The 21,269-nt window shown below is 43.0% G+C and overlaps 1 protein-coding gene across 2 annotated transcripts; it reads right to left on the bottom strand.

Moving 5' to 3' along the window:
- Positions 1–13,514: 13,514 nt before the first annotated feature.
- On the bottom strand, positions 13,515–16,928 carry LOC123051671 (superoxide dismutase [Cu-Zn] 4A). Of its 2 annotated transcripts, none has more exons than XM_044474634.1 (8): positions 16,724–16,928; positions 15,762–15,849; positions 15,577–15,678; positions 15,405–15,500; positions 15,240–15,271; positions 15,060–15,135; positions 13,996–14,049; positions 13,515–13,818 (listed from the first exon to the last, which is right to left on the bottom strand). In XM_044474634.1, the coding sequence occupies exons 2-8, from the start codon at positions 15,835–15,837 to the stop codon at positions 13,796–13,798; spliced, it is 459 nt and encodes a 152-aa protein (XP_044330569.1). In that variant the 5' UTR covers positions 15,838–15,849; positions 16,724–16,928; the 3' UTR covers positions 13,515–13,795. The 2 variants fall into 2 exon arrangements, with proteins under 2 accessions (XP_044330569.1, XP_044330570.1); XM_044474635.1 differs by having other exon boundaries at positions 16,720–16,921.
- Between the last annotated feature and the right edge of the window lie 4,341 nt (positions 16,929–21,269).

Raw genomic sequence — 21,269 nt, 5'->3', positions numbered from 1 at the left:
CAAACATATCGTTGATGCTTTGATGCAATCTTATGAAGAAAAACTTGAGTTGGAAGTTTCTATCCCTAGAAAACTTTATGATGAGTGGGAACCCACTATTAAAATTAATATTAAAGATCATGAATGCTATGCTTTGTGTGATTTAGGTGCTAGTGTTTCCACGATTCCAAAAACTTTGTGTGATTTGCTAGGTTTCCATGATTTTGATGATTGCTCTTTAAACTTGCACCTTGCGGATTCCACTATTAAGAAACCTATGGGAAGAATTAATGATGTTCTTATTGTTGCAAATAGGAACTATGTGCCCGTAGATTTTATTGTTCTTGATATAAATTGCAATCCTTCATGTCCTACTATTCTTGGTAGATCTTTCCTTAGAACGATTGGTGCAATTATTGATATGAAGGAAGGGAATATTAGATTCCAATTTCCATTAAAGAAAGGCATGTAACACTTCCCTAGGAAGAAAATAAAACTACCATATGAATCTATTATGAGAGCCACTTATGGATTGCCAACTAAAGATGGCAATACCTAGATCTATCCTTGCTTTTATGCCTAGCTAGGGGCGTTAAACGATAGCGCTTGTTGGGAGGCAACCCAATTTTATTTTTAGTTTTTTGCTTTTTGCTTCTGTTTAGGAATAAATATTTGTTCTAGCCTCTGGTTAGATGTTTTTTTATGTTTTAATTAGTGTTTGTGCCAAGTTAAACCTATAGGATCTTCTTGGATGATAGTTATTTGATCTTGCAGAAATTTCCAGAAACTTTCTGTTCACGAAAACAATTGTTAAAAATCACCAGAACGTGATAAAATCTTGATTCCAATTGCTTCTGATCAATAAACAAATTGTCTAGGTCTTCCTATTTTAGATGATTTTTTGGATTTCGAGAAGTTTGCGTTAGTTACAGATTACTACAGACTGTTCTGTTTTTGACAGATTCTGTTTTTCGTGTGTTGTTTGCTTATTTTGATGAATCTATGGCTAGTAAAATAGTTTATAAACCATAGATAAGTTGGAATACAGTAGGTTTAACACCAATATAAATAAATAATGAGTTCATTACAGTACCTTGAAGTGGTCTTTTGTTTTCTTTCGCTAATGGAGCTCACGAGATTTTCTGCTAAGTTTTGTGTTGTGAAGTTTTCAAGTTTTGGGTGAAAGATTTGATGGATTATGGAACAAGGAGTGGCAAGAGCCTAAGCTTGGGGATGCCCATGGCACCCCCAAGATAATCTAAGGACACCAAAAAGCCAAAGCTTGGGGATGCCCCGGAAGGCATCCCCTCTTTCGTCTACTTCCATCGGTAACTTTACTTGGAGCTATATTTTTATTCACCACATGATATGTGTTTTGCTTGGAGCGTCTTGTATGATTTGAGTCTTTGCTTTTTAGTTTACCACAATCATCCTTGCTGTACACACCTTTTGAGAGAGACACACATGATTCGGAAATTATTAGAATACTCTATGTGCTTCACTTATATCTTTTGAGTTATATAGTTTTTGCTCTAGTACTTCACTTATATCTTTTAGAGCACGGTGGTGGATTTGTTTTATAGAAACTATTGATCTCTCATGCTTCACTTAGATTATTTTGAGAGTCTTAAATAGCATGGTAATTTGCTTAAATCCTAATATGCTAGGTATTCAAGATTAGTAAAAACTTTCTTATGAGTGTTTTGAATACTAAGAGAAGTTTGATGCTTGATGATTGTTTTGAGACATGGAGGTAGTGATATTAAAGTCGTGCTAGTTGAGTAGTTGTGAATTTGAGAAATACTTGTGTTGAAGTTTGCAAGTCCCGTAGCATGCACGTATGGTAAACGTTATGTAACAAATTTGAAACATGAGGTGTTCTTTGATTGTCTTCCTTATGAGTGGCGGTCGGCGACGAGCGATGGTCTTTTCCTACCAATCTATCCCCCTAGGAGCATGTGTGTAGTGCTTGGTTTTTGATGACTTGTAGATTTTTGCAATAAGTATGTGAGTTCTTTATGACTAATGTTGAGTCCATGGATTATACGCACTCTCACCTTTCCACCATTGCTAGCCTCTTCGGTACCGTGCATTGCCCTTTCTCACATTGAGAGTTGGTGCAAACTTCACCGGTGCATCCAAACCCCGTGATATGATACGCTCTTTCACACATAAACCTCCTTATATCTTCCTCAAAACAGCCACCATACCTACCTATTATGGCATTTCCATAGCCATTTCGAGATATATTGCCATGCAACTTTCCACCATCTAGTTTATCATGACACGTTCATCATTGTCATATTGCTTCGCATGATCATGTAGTTGACATAGTATTTGTGGCAAATCCGCCGTTCATGATTCTTTCATACATATCACTCTTGGTTCATTGCATATCCCGGTACACCGCCGGAGGCATTCATATAGAGTCATACTTTGTTCTAGTATCGAGTTGTAATCATTGAGTTGTAAATAAATAGAAGTGTGATGATCATCATTTTCTAGAGCATTGTCCCAAGTGAGGAATTAAAAAAAGAGAGAGAAAGTCCATAAAAAATAGAAGGCCCAAAAAAAGAGAAAAAGAGAGAAGGGACAATGTTACTATCCTTTACCACACTTGTGCTTCAAGGTAGCACCATAATCTTCATGATAGATAGTTTCTTGTTTTGTCACTTTCATATACTAGTGGGAATTTTTCATTATAGAACTTGGCTTGTATATTCCAACAATGGGCCTCCTCAAGTGCCCTAGGTCTTCGTGAGCAAGCAAGTTGGATGCACACCCACTTAGTTTCTTTTGTTGAGCTTTCATATATTTATAGCTCTAGTGCATCCGTTGCATGGCAATCCCTACTCCTTGCATTAACATCAATCGATGGGCATCTCCATAGCTCATTGATTAGCCTCGTTGATGTGAGACTTTCTCCTTTTTTGTCTTCTCCACATAACCCCCATCATCATATTCTATTCCACCCATAGTGTTATGTCCATGGCTCGCGCTCATGTATTGCGTGAGGGTTTATAAGTTTGAGATTACTAAAGTATGAAACAATTGCTTGGCTTGTCATCGGGGTTGTGCATGATGAGAGCATTCTTGTGTGACGAAGATGGAGCATGACTAAACTATATGATTTTGTAGGGATGAACTTTCTTTGGCCATGTTATTTTGAGAGGACATAATTGCTTAGTTAGTATGCTTGAAGTATTATTATTTTTATGTCAATATGGACTTTTATCTTGAATCTTTCGGATCTGAATATTCATACCACAATTAAGAAGAATTACATTGAAATTATGCCAAGTAGCACTCCGCATCAAAAATTCTGTTTTTATCATTTACCTACTCGAGGACGAGCAGGAATTAAGCTTGGGGATGCTTGATACGTCTCCAACGTATCTATAATTTTTGATTGCTCCATGCTATATTATCTTCTGTTTTGGACATTATTGGGCTTTATTATTCACTTTTATATTATTTTTGGGACTAACCTATTAACCGGAGGCCCAGCCCAGAATTGTTGTTTCTTGCTATTTCAGAGTTTCGCAGAAAAAGAATATCAAACGGAGTCCAAGCGGAATGAAACCTTCGGGAACGTGATTTTCAGAACGAACATGATCCAGGAGACTTGGACCCTACGTCAAGCAACCAACAGGGAAGCCACGAGGTAGGGGGCGCGCCTACCCCCCCCCCCAGGGCGCCCCCTCCACCCTCGTGGGCCCCCTGTTGCTCCACCGACGTACTTCTTCCTCCTATATATACCTACGTACCCCCAAACGATCAGATACGGAGCCAAAAACCTAATTCCACCGCCGCAACCTTCTGTACCCACGAGATCCCATCTTGGGGCCTGTTCCAGAGCTCCGCCGGAGGGGGCATCCATCACGGAGGGCTTCTACATCAACACCATAGCCTCTCCGATGAAGTGTGAGTAGTTTACCTCAGACCTTCGGGTCCATAGTTAGTAGCTAGATGGCTTTCTCTCTCTTTTTGGATCTCAGTACAATGTTCTCCCCCTCTCTCGTGGAGATCTTCGATGTAATCTTCTTTTGCGGTGTGTTTGTTGAGACCGATGAATTGTGGGTTTATGATCAAGTTTATCTATGAACAATATTTGAATCTTCTGAATTCTTTTATGTATGATTGGTTATCTTTGCAAGTCCCTTCGAATTATCAGTTTGGTTTGGCCTACTAGATTGATCTTTCTTGCAATGGGAGAAGTGCTTAGCTTTGGGTTCAATCTTGCGGTGTCCTTTCCCAGTGACAGTAGGGGCAGCAAGGCACGTATAGTATTGTTGCCATGGAGGATAACAAGATGGGGTTTTATCATATTGCATGAATTTATCCCTCTACATCATGTCATCTTGCTTAAGGCGTTACTCTGTTCTTATGAACTTAATACTCTAGATGCATGCTGGATAGCGGTCGATGTGTGGAGTAATAGTAGTAGATGCAGGCAGGAGCCGGTCTACTTGTGTCGGACGTGATGCCTATATACATGATCATACCTAGATATTCTCATAACTATGCTCAATTCTGTCAATTGCTCAACAGTAATTTGTTCACCCACCGTAGAATATTTATGCTCTCGTGAGAAGCCACTAGTGAAACCTATGGCCCCCGGGTCTATCTTCATCATATTAATCTTCGAACACTTAGTTATTTCCGTTGCTTTTTACTTTGCTTTTATTTTACTTTGCATCTTTATCATAAAAATACCAAAAATATTATCCTATCATATCTATCAGATCTCACTCTCGTAAGTGACCGTGTAGGGATTGACAACCCCTTATCGCGTTGGTTGCGCGGATTTATTTGTTTTGTGTAGGTACGAGGGACTCGCGCGTAGCCTCCTACTGGATTGATACCTTGGTTCTCAAAAACTGAGGGAAATACTTACGCTACTTTGCTGCATCACCCTTTCCTCTTCAAGGGAAAACCAACGCAGTACTCAAGAGGTAGCACTTATCCGCCAAATACTTGGGGCAGTTCCGCTTCCAGTGACCAGTCCCTTTGCAATAGAAGCACTTAGTCTCAGGCTTAGGTACAGACTTGGGCTTCTTCACTTGAGTAGAAATTTGCTTGCCTTTCTTCTTGAAGTTCCCCTTCTTCCCTTTACCCTTTTCTTGAAACTAGTGGTCTTGTCAACCATCAACACTTGATGCTTTTCTTGATTTCTACCTTCGTCGATTTCAGCATCGCGAAGAGCTCGGGAATTATTTTCGTCATCCCTTGCATATTATAGTTCATCACGAAGTTCTATTAACTTGGTGATAGTGACTAGAGAGTTCTGTCAATTACTATCTTATCTGGAAGATTAACACCCACTTGATTCAAGCAATTGTAGTACCCAGACAATCTGAGCACATGCTCACTGGTTGAGCTATTCTCCTCCATCTTGTAGGCAAAGTACTGTCAGAGGTCTCATACCTCTCGACACGGGCATGAGTATGAAATACCAATTTCAACTCTTGGAACATCTTATATGCTCCGTGGCATTCAAAACATTTTTGAAGTCCCGGTTCTAAGCCGTAAAGCATGGTGCACTTAACTATCAAGTAGTCATCATACCGAGCTTTTGTCAAAACGTTCATAACGTCTACATCTGCTCCTGTAATAGGTCTATCACATAGTGGTGCATCAAGGACATAATTCTTCTGTGCAGCAATGAGGATAAACCTCAGATCACGGATCCAATCCGCATCATTGCTACTAACATCTTTCAACTTAGTTTTCTCTAGGAACATAAAAAATAAACGGGGAGCAACATCGCGAGCTATTGATCTACAACATAGATATGCTAATACTACCAGGACTAAGTTCATGATAAATTAAAGTTCAATTAATCAAATTACTTAAGAACTCCCACTTAGATAGACATCCCTCTAATCCTCCAAGTGATCACGTGATCCATATCAACTAAACCATGTCCGATCATCACGTGAGATGGAGTAGTTTTCAATGGTGAACATCACAATGTAGATCATATCTACTATATGATTCACGCTCGACCTTTCGGTCTCAGTGTTCCGAGGCCATATCTGCATATGCTAGGCTCGTCAAGTTTAACCTGAGTATTCTGCGTGTGCAACTGTTTCGCACCCGTTGTATTTGAACGTAGAGCCTATCACACCCGATCATCACGTGGTGTCTCAGCACGAAGAACTTTCGCAACGGTGCATACTCAGGGAGAACACTTATACCTTGAAATTTAGTGAGAGATCATCTTATAATGATACCGTCAATCAAAGCAAGATAAGATGCATAAAAGATAAACATCACATCCAATCAATATAAGTGATATGATATGGCCATCATCATCTTGTGCTTGTGATCTCCATCTCCGAAGCACCTTCATGATCACCATCGTCACCGGCGCGACACCTTGATCTCCGTCGTAGCATCGTTGTTGTCTTGACGACTTATGCTTCTACGACTATCGCTACCGCTTAGTGATAAAGTAAAGCATTACAGGGCGATTGCATTGCATACAATAAAGCGACAACCATATGGCTCCTGCCAGTTGCCGATAACTCGGTTACAAAACATGATCATCTCATACAATAAAATATAGCATCATGTCTTGACCATATCACATCACAACATGCCCTGCAAAAACAAGTTAGACGTCCTCTACTTTGTTGTTGCAAGTTTTACGTGGCTGCTACGGGCTGAGCAAGAACCGTTCTTACCTACGCATCAAAAACCACAACGATAGTTCGTCAAGTTAGTGTTGTTTTAACCTTCTCAAGGACCGGGCGTAGCCACACTCGGTTCAACTAAAGTTGGATAAACTGACACCCGCCGGCCACCTGTGTGCCAAGCACGTCGGTAGAACCAGTCTCGCGTAAGCGTACGCGTAATGTCGGTCCGGGCCGCTTCATCCAACAATACCGCCGAACCAAAGTATGACATGCTGGTAAGCAGTATGACTTGTATCACCCACAACTCACTTGTGTTCTACTCGTGCATATAACATCTACGCATAAAACCTGGCTCTGATACCACTGTTGGGGAACGTAGTAATTTCAAAAAAAATCCTACGCACACGCAAGATCATGGTGATGCATAGCAACGAGAGGGGAGAGTGTTGTCTACGTACCCTCATAGACTGTAAGCGGAAGCGTTTATCAACGCGGTTGATGTAGTCGTACACCTTCACGGTCCGTCCCGATCAAGTACCGAACATACAGAACCTCCGCGTTCAGCACACGTTCAGCTCGATGGCGTCCTCGCCTTCTCGATCTAGCAAGAGGGGCGAAGTAGTAGATGAGTTCCGGCAGCACGACGGCGTGGTGACGGTGTTGGTGAAGAACAATCTCCGCAGGGCTTCGCCTAAGCACTACGAAAACTATGACGGAGGATAAACTAGAGGGGACGGGGTTGCCGGCACACGGCTTGGTGTTTCTTGATGTGTCTTGGATGCTAGCCCTACCCCTCTATTTATATATTGAGCCTTGGGGTCGAAACTTGGAGTAAAAGCCTCCACAAAGTCGGTTTCACCTGAAAGGCAAGAGTCCTTCTCGGACTCTAGGACCAGACGCCAGGGTTCCCGGCGTCTGGACCCAGATGTCAGGGACCCTGGCGTCTGGCCCCTGGACTCCGCAAAACTTCCTTTTGCGCTTTCCAAAAACCTTGTGGGCTTTCCCCTTTGGCCCAAATAAAGTGTTCTCGTACCCAAACATTTCGGGAAACATCCGGAACCCCTTCCGGTGAATTCCGGAACCCTTCCGGAGTCCAAACACTATTATCCCATATATCAATCTTTATCTCCGACCATTCCGGAGTTCCTCGTCATGTCCGTGATCTTATCCGGAACTCCGAAAAACATTCGGTTACCAACATACATAACTCATAAATATTATATCGTCAACGAACGTTAAGCGTGCGGACCCTACGGGTTCGAGAACTATGTAGACATGACCGAGACACTTTTCTAGTCAATAACCAATAGCGGAACCTGGATGCCCATATTGGCTCCTACATATTCTACCAAGATCTTTATCGGTCGAACCGCATAACAACATACGTTGTTCCCTTTGTCATCGGTATGTTACTTGCCCGAGATTCGATCGTCGGTATCTCAATACCTAGTTCAATCTCGTTACCGGCAAGTCTCTTTACTCGTTCTGTAATACATCATCCCGCAACTAACTTATTAGTTACAATGCTTGCAAGGCTTATGGTGATGTGCATTACCGAGTGGGCCCAGAGATACCTCTCCGACAATCGGAGTGACAAATCCTAATCTCGAAATACGCCAACCCAACAAGTACCTTTGGAGACACCTGTAGAGCACCTTTATAATCACCCAGTTACGTTGTGACGTTTGGTAGCACAAAGTGTTCCTCCGGTAAACGGGAGTTGCATAATCTCATAGTCATAGGAACATGTATAAGTCATGAAGAAAGCAATAGCAGAATACTAAACGATCAAGTGCTAAGCTAACGGAATGGGTCAAGTCAATCACATCATTCTCCTAATGATGTGATCCCGTTAATCAAATGACAACTCATGTCTATGCTAGGAAACATAACCATCTTTGATCAACGAGCTAGTCAAGTAGAGGCATACTAGTGACACTCTGTTTGTCTATGTATTCACACAAATATTATGTTTCCGGTTAATACAATTCTAGCATGAATAATAAACATTTATCATGATATAAGGAAATAAATAATAACTTTATTACTGCCTCTAGGGCATATTTCCTTCAGTTCTTTCCACCTATAAGTGTTTTGCTGCCATGGTTCACACTCAGTTCTCTTCGCCTATTCGTGTGTTCCATGCTGACTCCGCTGGCGAGTATACTTCCAAGATGTTGTGTGGTGTTCTTGCTGAGCAGGGCACTCTTCCTCAGTTCTCTTGTCCTGGTGCTCATGCTCAAAATGGCGTGGCTGAGCGAAAGCATCGCCACCTTCTTGAGATGGCTCGTGCGTTGATGATCGCCGCTTCTCTTCCACCTCATTTTTGGGCCAAGGCTATATTCACCTCCACCTATCTTATCAACCTTCAGCTGTCCGCTGCTCTCCAGGGTGGTGTTCCTTACGAGCGTCTCTTTGATCGTTCTCCTGATTATTAGACGCTTCGCTTGTTTGATTGTGTTTGCTATGTTCTTCTTGCCCCTCGCGAATGCACCAAACTAACCGCTTAGTCTGTTGAGTGTGTTTTCTTAGGCTATAGTGATGAGCATAAGTGCAAAAAAATTGACCTAGCTCTAATACCATGTTAGGAATATGCAACTTGTATTTCCAGGTGGCCATAGGCCAGTATATATACATGTACAGGTGTGGAATATATGCAGGAAACCCCTTATACAATAGGGTAAATACGAAAGGTTACATGGCTATATATATATATATATATATATATATATATATATAACTCTAACAAGGATGACGAGTATGACGAAACCAATGACGATGATGTTTCTGAACACACCATTGATCAAGAGGATTATGATGAAACTACTACTGATGATGATGATGATGACGACGACGACGATGCGGCTGATGATAATAGCAATTATGGTTCTGAACACATCATTGAGCAAGAGGATTGTGATGAAACTACTTCTGACGATGGTGGCGATGATGGTAGCAGTTATGTTTCTGAACACATCATTGAGCAAGAGGATTGTGATGAAACTACTTCTGATGATGGTGGCGATGATGATAGCAGTTATGTTTCTGAACACATCATTGAGCAAGAGGATTGTGATGAAACTACTTTTGATGATGGTGACGATGATGATAGCAGTTATGCTGAACACATAAGTTACGTTTCTGAACACATCATTGAGCAAGAGGATTGTGATGAAACTACTTCTGATGATGGTGACGATGATGATGGCAGTTATGCTTCCGAACACATCACCAATCAAGATGATTGTGATGAAACAACTGATGATGACGACGATGATAGCGACAATAAGGATAAGAGAGAGAAGAGCTATAAGGCTGGTGATGGCTCTTTCTTGAGTGGTGATGATTCTATATACATCAGTGAAGATGATGTTTTTGCTGAAAGCGTTGACGAGGAAGATGGTTCTGATAATAGCAAGAATTATAAGATTGGATATGGGTCTGCTGGTCAGAACGGCAATTATCATCATGATAATGATATCGATAGCGATGACACCTATGAATATAGTGAGATTGCACAAGAGAGAAAGTATGGTTACCATGCTGACAGCCAAAAATCTAGTGAAGATAATTGCTATCATAGCTAATGAAAACAGTGAAATCAATGATAGTGAATATCTTGGTGGCCAAAACATCCTTCGGAGTCTTTCAAGTGTTGCAAGTTTGGGGTTGTTAACTGATGCTGGAGAGGTATATCTGCCACCATATTTTGTTAATCGCTCTCTCTTTCAGTATGCTTACATTGGTTTCCTTCACATTAGCCAAGTACGTTTACAGATCATTTCTCTTATGCTTGCCAAAGAAACATTTTTCCTTCCACAAGAACATGGAGTGTTCTCTGAGCAGATTTCGTACCTTCTGCTTTCTAGTAGCATCAAAACCTGTTTATAGAGGCGCAGCCGACATTACAAAAAAATGTTCAAGTGAAAAATAGTTCTACATTATTTCATCATAAAATGGAGTGGGTGAATCAATTAGAAATGTTAGTGAATAGCTTTGGGGAGCATCTTTTATTGATGGAGATGGTTAATTAGCCTTTTTCAATATTGTTTCAATAGTGTGGCTATTCATAAGTTCACTGTTTTTATGTTATTGTATGTTCAACTATAGCATCATCTTGTACTAGTCTATGTGAATTTCCATTTACATAATTGTACCAGCAAAAAAAAGGTGAATCGTAGTGTAACAGTAGGTGCTGATCCTCTAATAATATATAACTATTTAGTTTTTCATTTTTAACATGGCTTATTTATTTTCTTCTCTAAATACCAAATAACCCGCTTGTATACAGTGTGTGCAATACTAGTTGATTCTAATTAACATTGTTCTTTATGGAATACTTTTTTTGTGCAATATGAAGGTGGTTCTGATTAGGGAATTGAGAAGATGTCCAACCTTTAGCAACCTGAAGATCTTGTCTCTTGGTGAATGGTGTATGGCTCCTGGTTTCGATGCACTAATTTTCCTGCTCCAACATTCACCTGTTATAGAGAGGCTTTTTCTCCAACTTAAATTGGTATGTGTTATGTGTATATTCGTTGTTGGTGTATTCATGCCTGAGCATGTGCTTAATAACAGTTTTGTTGATCTGCACAAGAAGCCTTGGAAACAAGTATCAAACTACAGAGAAGATCATTTACCTGCAAAGACCTTCAAATGGTGAAAATCAAATGCTCAAAGGATGATGTGAGAGTCCATAAGTTGGCAAATTTGTTCATTTCAAATGGTGTACCCCTTGACAAGATTTTAGTCCATCGGAGTGGGAGTGCTTGTGAGTCATACCGCATACCTTCTCTTCATATGCCATTTATATGTTCCCATGCTATTTTCTGACAGATGCAAGATACATACTATATGGTTCCTGAAAAACTAAGTCTATACCATTATATAGAGTGAAGTAACTATAAATATTAGCCATTTGATAATATGCTTCATCTAATGGTTGGGAGATAGCAAATCCGAGCATTATCAGTTGTTCGATGAATTTTTCATTTCATAGGATTCTGCCACGTCACCTTGTAATTGAACTCCCACTCTATCATCTCATACTATTCTAGAAGCATGTTTACCCCATGCGAAGAATTATCCATAATTCGCCAAATAAAAAGGCATGGAGAAAAATCTTGATCCTAGAGGGGTGAGAACCGAGTTAGATTATCCATATACTGGAGCAGGACCAGTATGTTAACATGGTAGTAAATAAAATGTTACCAGTCTAATTGTATAATATTGAAGCATTAATAAAGTACAACCATTACTTAAGTTATTTAGAGAGAAAAATATGTGCACTTCAACTAAAATAGCATTAAACACAGAATAATGAACTCCCCACGATCCCTATTTTTCAAAATTATTGAATTACTGGCGTTTCTGGTTTCATACCAAATCTCATTTGTAAGTTTGTGCCAAGAACACCCTTTTGGCTTTGATCAACAAAGGTGAGCATAAATTTGAGCTTTTAATTGATTTTTTTCCCTGATGATATATATTGATGACGTGTGCAATTTACTAGTAGGAGAAGTATGTTTAATTCGCATATGATCTGCTTCGTGTAAGATGTTAGATGAGAATCTCGTGCTGTCAACTTAAATTTGTTGCTTCCTAGATGGTCCTGATCTACACACTCGTCCACTCACTGGTACTTATTTTCTACCAGATCTCCATGCGCAGAAGTTGGCATATCAGGCCATGTGTTATCAAATTCTTGGGGCGTTCCTCACTGGTGAGATGAGTTGAGAATTTCGAAGTAGCAACCTTGGTCTCTGCCTGGAACGGACAACAGTACTTGTTGATTGGATGTTTCAGGCTCGCAGCCGACATAAGTTGTCATGCATTCTAGTCATTTTTCTGTAATGTATGGATTCGCATTGTTTTCAGTACAGGGAAAATGTTGCGCAAGATCCAGGTTAACTCGCGAAGTTGTGGAAAGGTGATAGACACCGCGCCTAGGCCAATTTTTTTGGATAATCTAACGAGTGAAGTCTGTTTTAAACCTTGAGGTTGTAAAGCTCGTCGTAAATGAACCCTCACCTTTAAATTCCTGAAATATGTACCCTATACTCACTGATCCCGGTCTATCTCGGCCTTGAACCGTTTGGCGGATCAGGAAAAAGATTATCCCGGCCGGGATCAATCTTTACTCTCACTTACTACACTGGTCCACATGTCATGTTAATTTTCAATCCACGGTTGCCATCCCCTCCCTCCCAAAAATGCAACAGTCTCCCTTCACGCCCGAGCACAGCTTGCCGTACATGAACGGTGGCAGCACGTCCACGGTGGAATACATGTTGCTATCGACGATCGTGGTGGCGAGGCCGACCACGAGCGCGCCGGAGACGGCCCTGCGCGTCCCATATCAATGGCGATGCCGTTGCTGGCGATTAGGAAGTAGTCGGGGTCCCTGGCGAAGGGTTGTCGGAGCAAGACACCGTCGGAGAGGATCATCGTGATGGACGGCCGGTCCGCCCAGGACGCGAGGAAGAACGGGCTGCCGCCGAAGATGGCAGATGGCTGGCGCCATTGCCGCTGAATCCGGCCCTGCCGTTGCCGTCAATTGGGAGGGAGAGCACGAACAAGTTGGCCACCTTCTGCGTGCTGGCCATCTGGGCCTGGAACGAGGCACTGGAACGCCCGAGCCCGGAGACGGTGCCTGAGGGGGGAAGAACCCCGCAGGTGGCCGCAGCAGCAAAGGAGACCGGGGACAGCCTTACTCTGTAAGAGCAAGTGCCACCGTGTAGGATCTACGTCTGTTTAGTTTCACTTTGCGTCGACCATTCCAAACAGATAAAAGTAGCTGCCCAAGACCGACAAAAAAGCATCACCGGAACACATGGAGCGTATCCAGATGCACGGATGTGGTGTTGCAAGATGATTGTAGCTCTACAAGATATATGATGAAATCTGAAATCTCTCTCGTTTTCTGTAAATATGTCCAGAGCTGGTAGCGGCTTAAAGAACAACAGATCCACAAGCACATGACAGAACCGTTCCAGTCACGCAACTCGAAAGCCAAATGACAGTGATAAAGTTCAGAGTAGCACATAGGAATTCACACGAATGGTGCACACTAACAAGTGATCAAAGATCATGTGCTTATTTAGAATAGAGATTGCAAATCTGCATTCTGAAAAGGTTCCCAGATCTGTACGACGTTGGCCGGTGGAGATGACATCTTAGCCCTGGAGCCCGATGATTCCTGGAAACAAGGAAACGAAAATCATCAGAACAGAAGAGATGCGCAGGGTTTCTATGAATCCACTAGATGCTACTACAAGAAAATAGCAAACAACAGTTGGGCAAAAAGAAAACAGATAGGCAACTAGGACCAGATTGGAGCAACCAAAAAACATTACCAAAGAAAATTTTAACTTACCGCAAGCAACACGCGCACCAGCGTTTCCAGTGCTCTTGCTAAGCTCATGTCCACCTGAAATACAGCACGGACAGTAATGGTTACATGTGCGCTTCATGCCTCTATCCAAATCAATGTCAAACAGGCTATGTTCTGAATAGAATGAGCAGCTTCTGGGTTTTTATGTAGCAAGCAGGAGAATTTACAGATAGACAAGCAGGCACTGGAAGATTGGCTAGCTAATATCAGATGATCTTAAAACACACATGCACAACTGAATGCTCTAAACAATACAGTGAACAGAAAGAGAAAAATATGCAAATAGAAAAAACCTTTGTGCAACTTCAACATAAGAGTCTCTTCTGTGAAGGTAACACGCTGTATTTTTGAGTTAGAAAAACATGAAGCAAAACAATACTGCCATGTTACTGTAGCATCACATCATAGATTGGGTCAGTTTCTTGAATAAAACTAACAGATCTGTGAACTGAGGGCACCATGGCTACACAATACAGTCTGGATATGCCAAATCAAACTAATCTGGACATTCAGGTGGAAGTTCTCATCTTATAAGCATACGCCAAAGCAACACAAGCATCGACTAAGCCAAGCAAATATTCAGGTGATACTGAGCATATCATAAATTGTGCATTTTTCCCTATAGACATGTGATAAGAGTATAAATTTATGTATCATATAAGACAAGCAAGCCAAAATTGAACATTAGTTTTATTATACCGATTTTAAGATATAAATGTGGAAATTAGAGAAAAGCAAGAAAACACACCCCCAGCTCAATATTCCATAAGGACAGTTAGTCACACAGTACTCCTTTGATATTAACCTCTAGCTATGAATTGAAAGCAACAGGTTTATCTAAAAGTAGACTAAAGTTCACAATCCCAGGCTCTTCAAACTTAGTCATACAACATGAATTCATGATTATGATCCATTCTAAACATATAAAACATACAAGCACATAACTATTTTAGGAATTCTGCAAAAACAACTTCATTCCACTTTGACAAACAAGCATGCACAGGAAGACAGATAAATGTATGATTCAAATGTTTCCAAAGCATTACCCTTGCCAAGATCATCAGCGTCACCGTGGACGACAACAGCACGGCCAACAATTGAATTTGGTCCAGTAAGGGGGATCTGCCATTCAAAATTGTGATCAGTGTCAAATGAACTGTGCTGAAACACAATATCAAGAAAAAGGACAATGTAATATGTTTATAGAGAGAACAAATATTGCTTACATGGCAGTCAGTAACATTGATGTTAGCAACACCTGGGAGACAAGAAGTGAACTGTCAGTGAGGCTATGCATTACACACAATGCTACCTGATTTGGAAACAAAGCAAAAAATCTATCTCCAACATAAAGGAATCTAAGTGAGGCAAGAAGGGTATAAATGAAGTACCATCCGCTCCAGCTGTCACATTTCCAAGATCACCAGCATGGCGGATTTCATCTTCTGGTGCCCCATGCACATGACCAGCAGGGTTGAAGTGTGGTCCTACAAGAGAAATCGATCACACCAGTAAGCACAGTCCATTTCGTCTGTGCTGGAAGGGGAACGGAAATGTAGGTACCAGTTGACATGCAGCCGTTGGTGGTGTCACCAAGAGCGTGCACGTGGAAGCCGTGGAGCCCTTCCTTGAGTCCAGTGACGCTTCCCGTCACGGTGGTCGGGCCTAAACAACAACCAACCAATTTACATCAAACGAAAATACACGGCCAGAATACAGAGGCTCTCAAAGCATGTTTGCATAATTACCATCTCCCTCCTGGGTGAAGAAGATGGTGCCCTTGACACCCTCACTGCCGGTAAGCACAGCCACAGCCTTCACCATTGTGTATGTGATCTGCAATCAAGCCCCAGAAGTGAATAATCACTGGAATGAAGTAACAGGACATTGCAAATCACCCAGCAGTGTTTCAGCACAAACATATCATAAATCTTGGTAATTAGTAAAGCCCAGTTCCAGATTTAAGCTAGATACAACAATAATACAGGCCTTGCTTCGCCCACACACCATATGAGACACCACAAGCATCAAATCACCATTTACCACTCAAAATCGTGGGCTAGCTATGTAATTTCTCAAGGTCAGTAACAGAGAACAACTAAACATGACATCAGGATGCAACAAAACTAACATGACACGGTAACATGGCATTCAGCTGCCCCAGACCATCTAGACCCCAAATCCGGGGCATTTCCAAATCCCAAATCGCTGCATCCTCCAACTTAAACGACGCAAACACTTACAGTAACTTGTACTCCATCCTAGCAATGTTATTTAAGTTCAGCAACAGAAACAAAACCGCTGGACATGACAGTAGGATGAAACAAAATTAACATGACACTGCACGGGGACGAAATAAACAAGTTGTAATTGAGATGCACAGAACAGTCTACTGCATCAGCCCATCTAAACCCCGACCGAACCCAGAGCAAATCCCACACCCAAAATCACCGCATCCTCCAACATAAACTACAGGGACACTCGGCAGTGATCCGTCGGCGACCAACCGACGACCACGCACGAGCACATAACTGCGCAAGCACAAGCACGGATCGGGACCGGACGAGACCGCGGCCGAATCTAACACCGAACAAGACGCATCGGCTACAGATCCGGGCCAAAACTACTCCGGCGAGGTCGTGGCTGCAGATCGAGAGAACGAATTTCGCAGACCTAGATTTCTGGAGGCGGGGATCCGGGCGGTACCTACCTCAGGTGACCCCCGGTGCGATGCGATGCGCGGAGGAGAGGAGTAGTTGGGGAGGAGGAAGGCGAGTCCGACTTGGGTTTATGACTTGGGGGATGGGATGATGCTCTGCAGAAGACTCGCGAACCGAGGGCCGGCGGCTAGCTTAAATACAGCAGAGCCGGTGGCAGAGGTGGTGGTGGACTGACGCGCTGGCTGCTTTCCTTCACCTACCCCCCTCTTGTTTCTTTTTCTTTTTCTTTTTACTATTCTGAAGGAAAAATGACTAATTTTTGCGATACTTCCGAGCCGAGGCTCAGCTCCATCCGCGCCGACGAAAAAAATTAAAACAAGTGCAAGAAAAATTCAAAAATCGAAAAAAATTATGTGGTAGATAATTTGATGCGTGAGTTTCAATTTTCACACCATTTGGTTATCTGAGCAGCTCTCGGCAAAAATGTCTAAATGATCTGAAATTTGGGGCGGACCATGCAAAAAAATTGATATTTTTACTTCGCAATTTTTTTTGATATTTTTAATTGTTTATGATTTTTTGACCGGGTGCAAATGAATGTGGGCACCGAAACGCCGCACTCTAATTTTTGTGACTGTCTTGAGATCAAGGGAGATAACCTCGACTTTTTGCTACGCTGAGAGCACACGCACTTCTCGGCAGCAGTAGTGAAAAAAAACAGTTGGAGAATATTTTTGGAAATGGTGCGCGTGTAGTCCACGCATCTTTGGATAACTGTGCATCTGCGTCTGACCTCTGACCGATGTGTGCTCCTCGATGCCCCGCTCCAGTTTCTCAACTTTTGAAACGGGTGCGCGTGCAATCCACGCGCAGGTGCCCGGTGCTGATAATCTGCGGCAGCGAAAGGACATTGGGGTAATGATGTTGTTAGTGGTGTTTGGTTTTATGGACTTTTTTGTGTTGGGACTAGAAAAAGTCCCTAACAAACCAAAAAGGATGAGACTGTTTTGAAACTTTTTGCTAAAAGTTCTTAGAAGCATCTCTTTGAGAGTTTTTTTTTAAGTCTTAGGAACTAGAAAAAGTCCTAAAACTAGAGAACCAAACACCACCTTAATCTGTCGCCGTGGTGGCATGCTAATCGAACCGAGCTACTCCAAGAACACACGGAAAGAAAAGTGCTTTGAGATACTTTTCGGAGTTCATCGCGATGCGTCGTATGGGCAGGGGAGGCAGGGCCCAAGGCGTCTTCAACACGGATCACCAAAACAATTGCAAGACACTCCGGATATTTTTAGCCATCCAACACGGCTTAGAAAATCATCCCGTATTTGAAATCTCACAAACCAGCTTCAAATCGGAGAAGATTTGAGGAATGCAAGCGCCCGCCACGTCAGACTCCAATACCCCGGACACATCAACAAAAATCCACGCCAGGGTCTGTCCTAGAACACTTCGTGTCACACATCCACTCTGTTTTATCCAGCAGCTAACCCGCATTTCCACGGCGGCGTGGCTATCGGAAATCCCACTCTAGTTGCCCGCATTGAAGCTTCACTACTCCACATATCATCGATATTTAAAGTTAGTCGGCCTTCGATGTAAACCAATCCTCCCCACTCCTCTCCCAAAGCCGCCGCACACCACCACACCTACACCGTCGGCCATCGCGATAGGAAAGAAGTTCGACGTCGAGAAGTCTCGTTCTCCAAGTGCAAAGCCGAGGCGGAGGATTGCCACCGAGAGCGCCACAACGCTCGGCGCAAGGTGGTGTTTGCGAGGAGCCAGACGACGCCAACCTGGGTGCTCACGGAGGCTTGGACCCTCGACCAGCCCAACACCTTCGTCGACTCAGACGCCTGTCCCCAGCTCAAAACCCAGTTCCTCCATGTGGGGGCTAACAAAGACCAAGCGTGCCTCCGCCTCCAAGCCGCGGATGCTGCGGTTCAGCGTCTGCGTCGCAGTGGCCTGGTGGGGATGTTGCGACGCCTGGCGGACCTTCCTCCACGATGACGCAGACAATGACGGAGGTGCCAGTGACCTTGAAGGCAATGCCTACGAGCTCATCGTCCGGTACTTGGCCTAGTTCCTAGTTTATTTTAGTTTAAGTTTAGGTCGAACTTGCTTAAATTTTGTTAGTTTAGCTTAAAAGCCATATGTGCTTGTGTTCGGTTCGTTTGAAATGGGTTAGATATTTGATGGCTACGGTTGGATGGCTTCCGTCCGGCTCGTTGTCCACGGACTTGGAGTTACCCTAAATCTGGCCCCAAAAATCCGGTATAGGTAGTTCCAAACAAGTTGTAGGGTAGGCTAGAGCTAAAATCTATAAAATCTCGAAACCAACTCATGATTCTGGCATGTGGATAGCTCACTTCCACGCTCCCCTGTCTATGGCTAGTTCTTTGGTGATATTTCAATACTTCAGACTTCTCTTTATGGACTTCTGCCATGTCAAGTTTGGCCTAACCCGACCTCTCTTGACATTATCAGCCCGCTTTAGTCGTCTGTTATGCTTTGGAGATTCTAGAGGCTTTGTTGTATATATCCAAACCATCTCGGCGATGTTGGACAAACTTTTCTTCAATCGATACTAATCCAACTCTCTCACGAATATCATCATTTCGGACTTGATCCATTCTTTTGTGGCCACACATCCATCTCAATATACGCATCTCCGCTACAGCTAATTGTTGAACATGTCGCCTTTTAGTCCATCTTCAAAATTCCGGTATGGGTATATAATATAATATACTCCCTCCATTCCCAAATATAAGTATTTTTAGAGATTCCAAAAAGTGACTACATACGGAGCAAAATGAGTGAATCTACACTCTTAGATCTCCTACACTCTAAAATATGTCTACATACACATTCGTATATTGTAGTCCATTTGAAATGTCTAAAAAGACTTATATTTAGGAACGGAGGGAGTATTTAATTAGGGAAAGACTAGCGGTCACCTGACTAATTATGATGCACGCGCCAGTCGTCTCCGCTACTAATCAAATTTTGATCGGACGGCCCACAACATCCCATACCTATAGTCCAGCTTTGCACATGGGCTTTGTTGCAACCCTTTCAAATGCAACACATGGTTTGTTGCAGATCGGTCAGGGCAAGGGACGGTGGCGGAAGCTGGACCTGCAGATCCTGCAGGGATGATGTTGCAGGCCCTCATGGACAACCAAGATAGATCTCTGCAACGACGACGACGATCTTCGGCTCAGTCGTAATATCATCGGAGCTCTTCCCGTCATGCTCTCTTTACGAATCCATCGACACCTTGTTCAAGAAGCTCTCGTTGGACGACCTCGCTAAGGCAACAACTAATTCTTCCTTGGCAACATCATAGGCGACATCGGCCTCAGGTTTGTGTGTCATGTCATGCTGCCAGACAGCGGCCCGCCATGGAGCGCCTATTCGCGGATCACGTCGCCTGCGTTGGCAAATGTGAATTTTCACAGCAAGCTGCAGGTGCTTGACAACCTCAACCACCGCAACCTCGCGCGCATGCTCGGCTATTGTGCCGCCAAACGCGGTCATCTCCTCGTCTACTAGTTCCTCGAGTGAGACATCCTCGACACCTGGTTCCACAACCACCGCAACCTCGCGCGCATGCTCGGCTATTGTGCCGCCAAACGCGGTCATCTCCTCGTCTACTAGTTCCTCGAGTGAGACATCCTCGACACCTGGTTCCACGGTGACGCCACCACAGCTGGTGGCCCGCTACCGTAGCTTGCGCAAACTCGCGTCATGTTGCAAAGGAGCTTCCCACCATGGGCCATGTTGCAAAGGATGGGGTTGCAACAGAGGGAGTTTGTTGTGATCACAACATAGGTCACGTTGCAACGGTAGAAAACGTTTTGACGGAGTGCAACTCGGCTCATGTTGCAAGCCCATGAGCGCAACAATAGCTATGCTACGAACGGGTGGGGCGCTGCCGAGAGGCTCACAAGGTAGAGAACGAACGACTATCATATGCGCCGTCCAACGACTATGGAGGCGGCAAATTCGATCAAATCATTTCCTGGCCGACGTGTAGCGTCGTCCATGATATAGGCCAACAATTGATCAACTATTGCATAATTTTTATTATGGTGAATACCAATGAGCAAATTCCTGGCTCCGCCCGGGTTACCCCAATTGTAGTTGCAGAGTTTCATCTCACTCTCCATCAAACCGTTGGAAATTTGATAGCTTCTAAAGTAGTTTCAACAAGAGCAAATTTTGATGTGGACCAGTGGAACCTAACAAAAAATATAATAATATATTTTTACTATAGATAAGCAATCATATACAAACATTCATATGACTATTATTTGCCCGCCAGATCTTCATCCAACTGCGAGGTTCATGCCACAACTGGTCATCTTCTTGCTCCCATGACGCCTGCCAACCCTAATCACCGACCTCCACCATCCACGGCCGGCGGCGCTCCGAAGACAGCCTCCCCGCCTTCACCTCGACCTCCCCCCACCATTGTTAATCTATTTCCACAGTGGCATGTTAATCCAACTGAAACATGAGCATGACTGCAATAAATCCCAAAAAGGAAAGTGCTTCGAAATACTTTCCGGAGTTCATCATGATTCATCATAC

This window comes from Triticum aestivum, chromosome 2D (genome assembly GCF_018294505.1).
Source record: "Triticum aestivum cultivar Chinese Spring chromosome 2D, IWGSC CS RefSeq v2.1, whole genome shotgun sequence".
NCBI classification, from domain to species: domain Eukaryota; kingdom Viridiplantae; phylum Streptophyta; class Magnoliopsida; order Poales; family Poaceae; genus Triticum; species Triticum aestivum.
Note: the sequence above shows the minus strand (reverse complement) of the source record. Positions and strands in the feature narration are given on the sequence as shown.

Bases quoted from the DNA above. Each gene is read 5' to 3' on its own strand.
- LOC123051671 (XM_044474634.1), bottom strand. From the start codon at position 15,837: ATGGTGAAGGCTGTGGCTGTGCTTACCGGCAGTGAGGGTGTCAAGGGC. The intron at 15,679-15,761 runs GTAATTATGCAA...GTTGTTGTTTAG, and splicing joins CTTCACCCAGGAGGGAGATG to GCCCGACCACCGTGACGGGA. The intron at 15,501-15,576 runs GTACCTACATTT...TTTCTCTTGTAG, and splicing joins CAACGGCTGCATGTCAACTG to GACCACACTTCAACCCTGCT.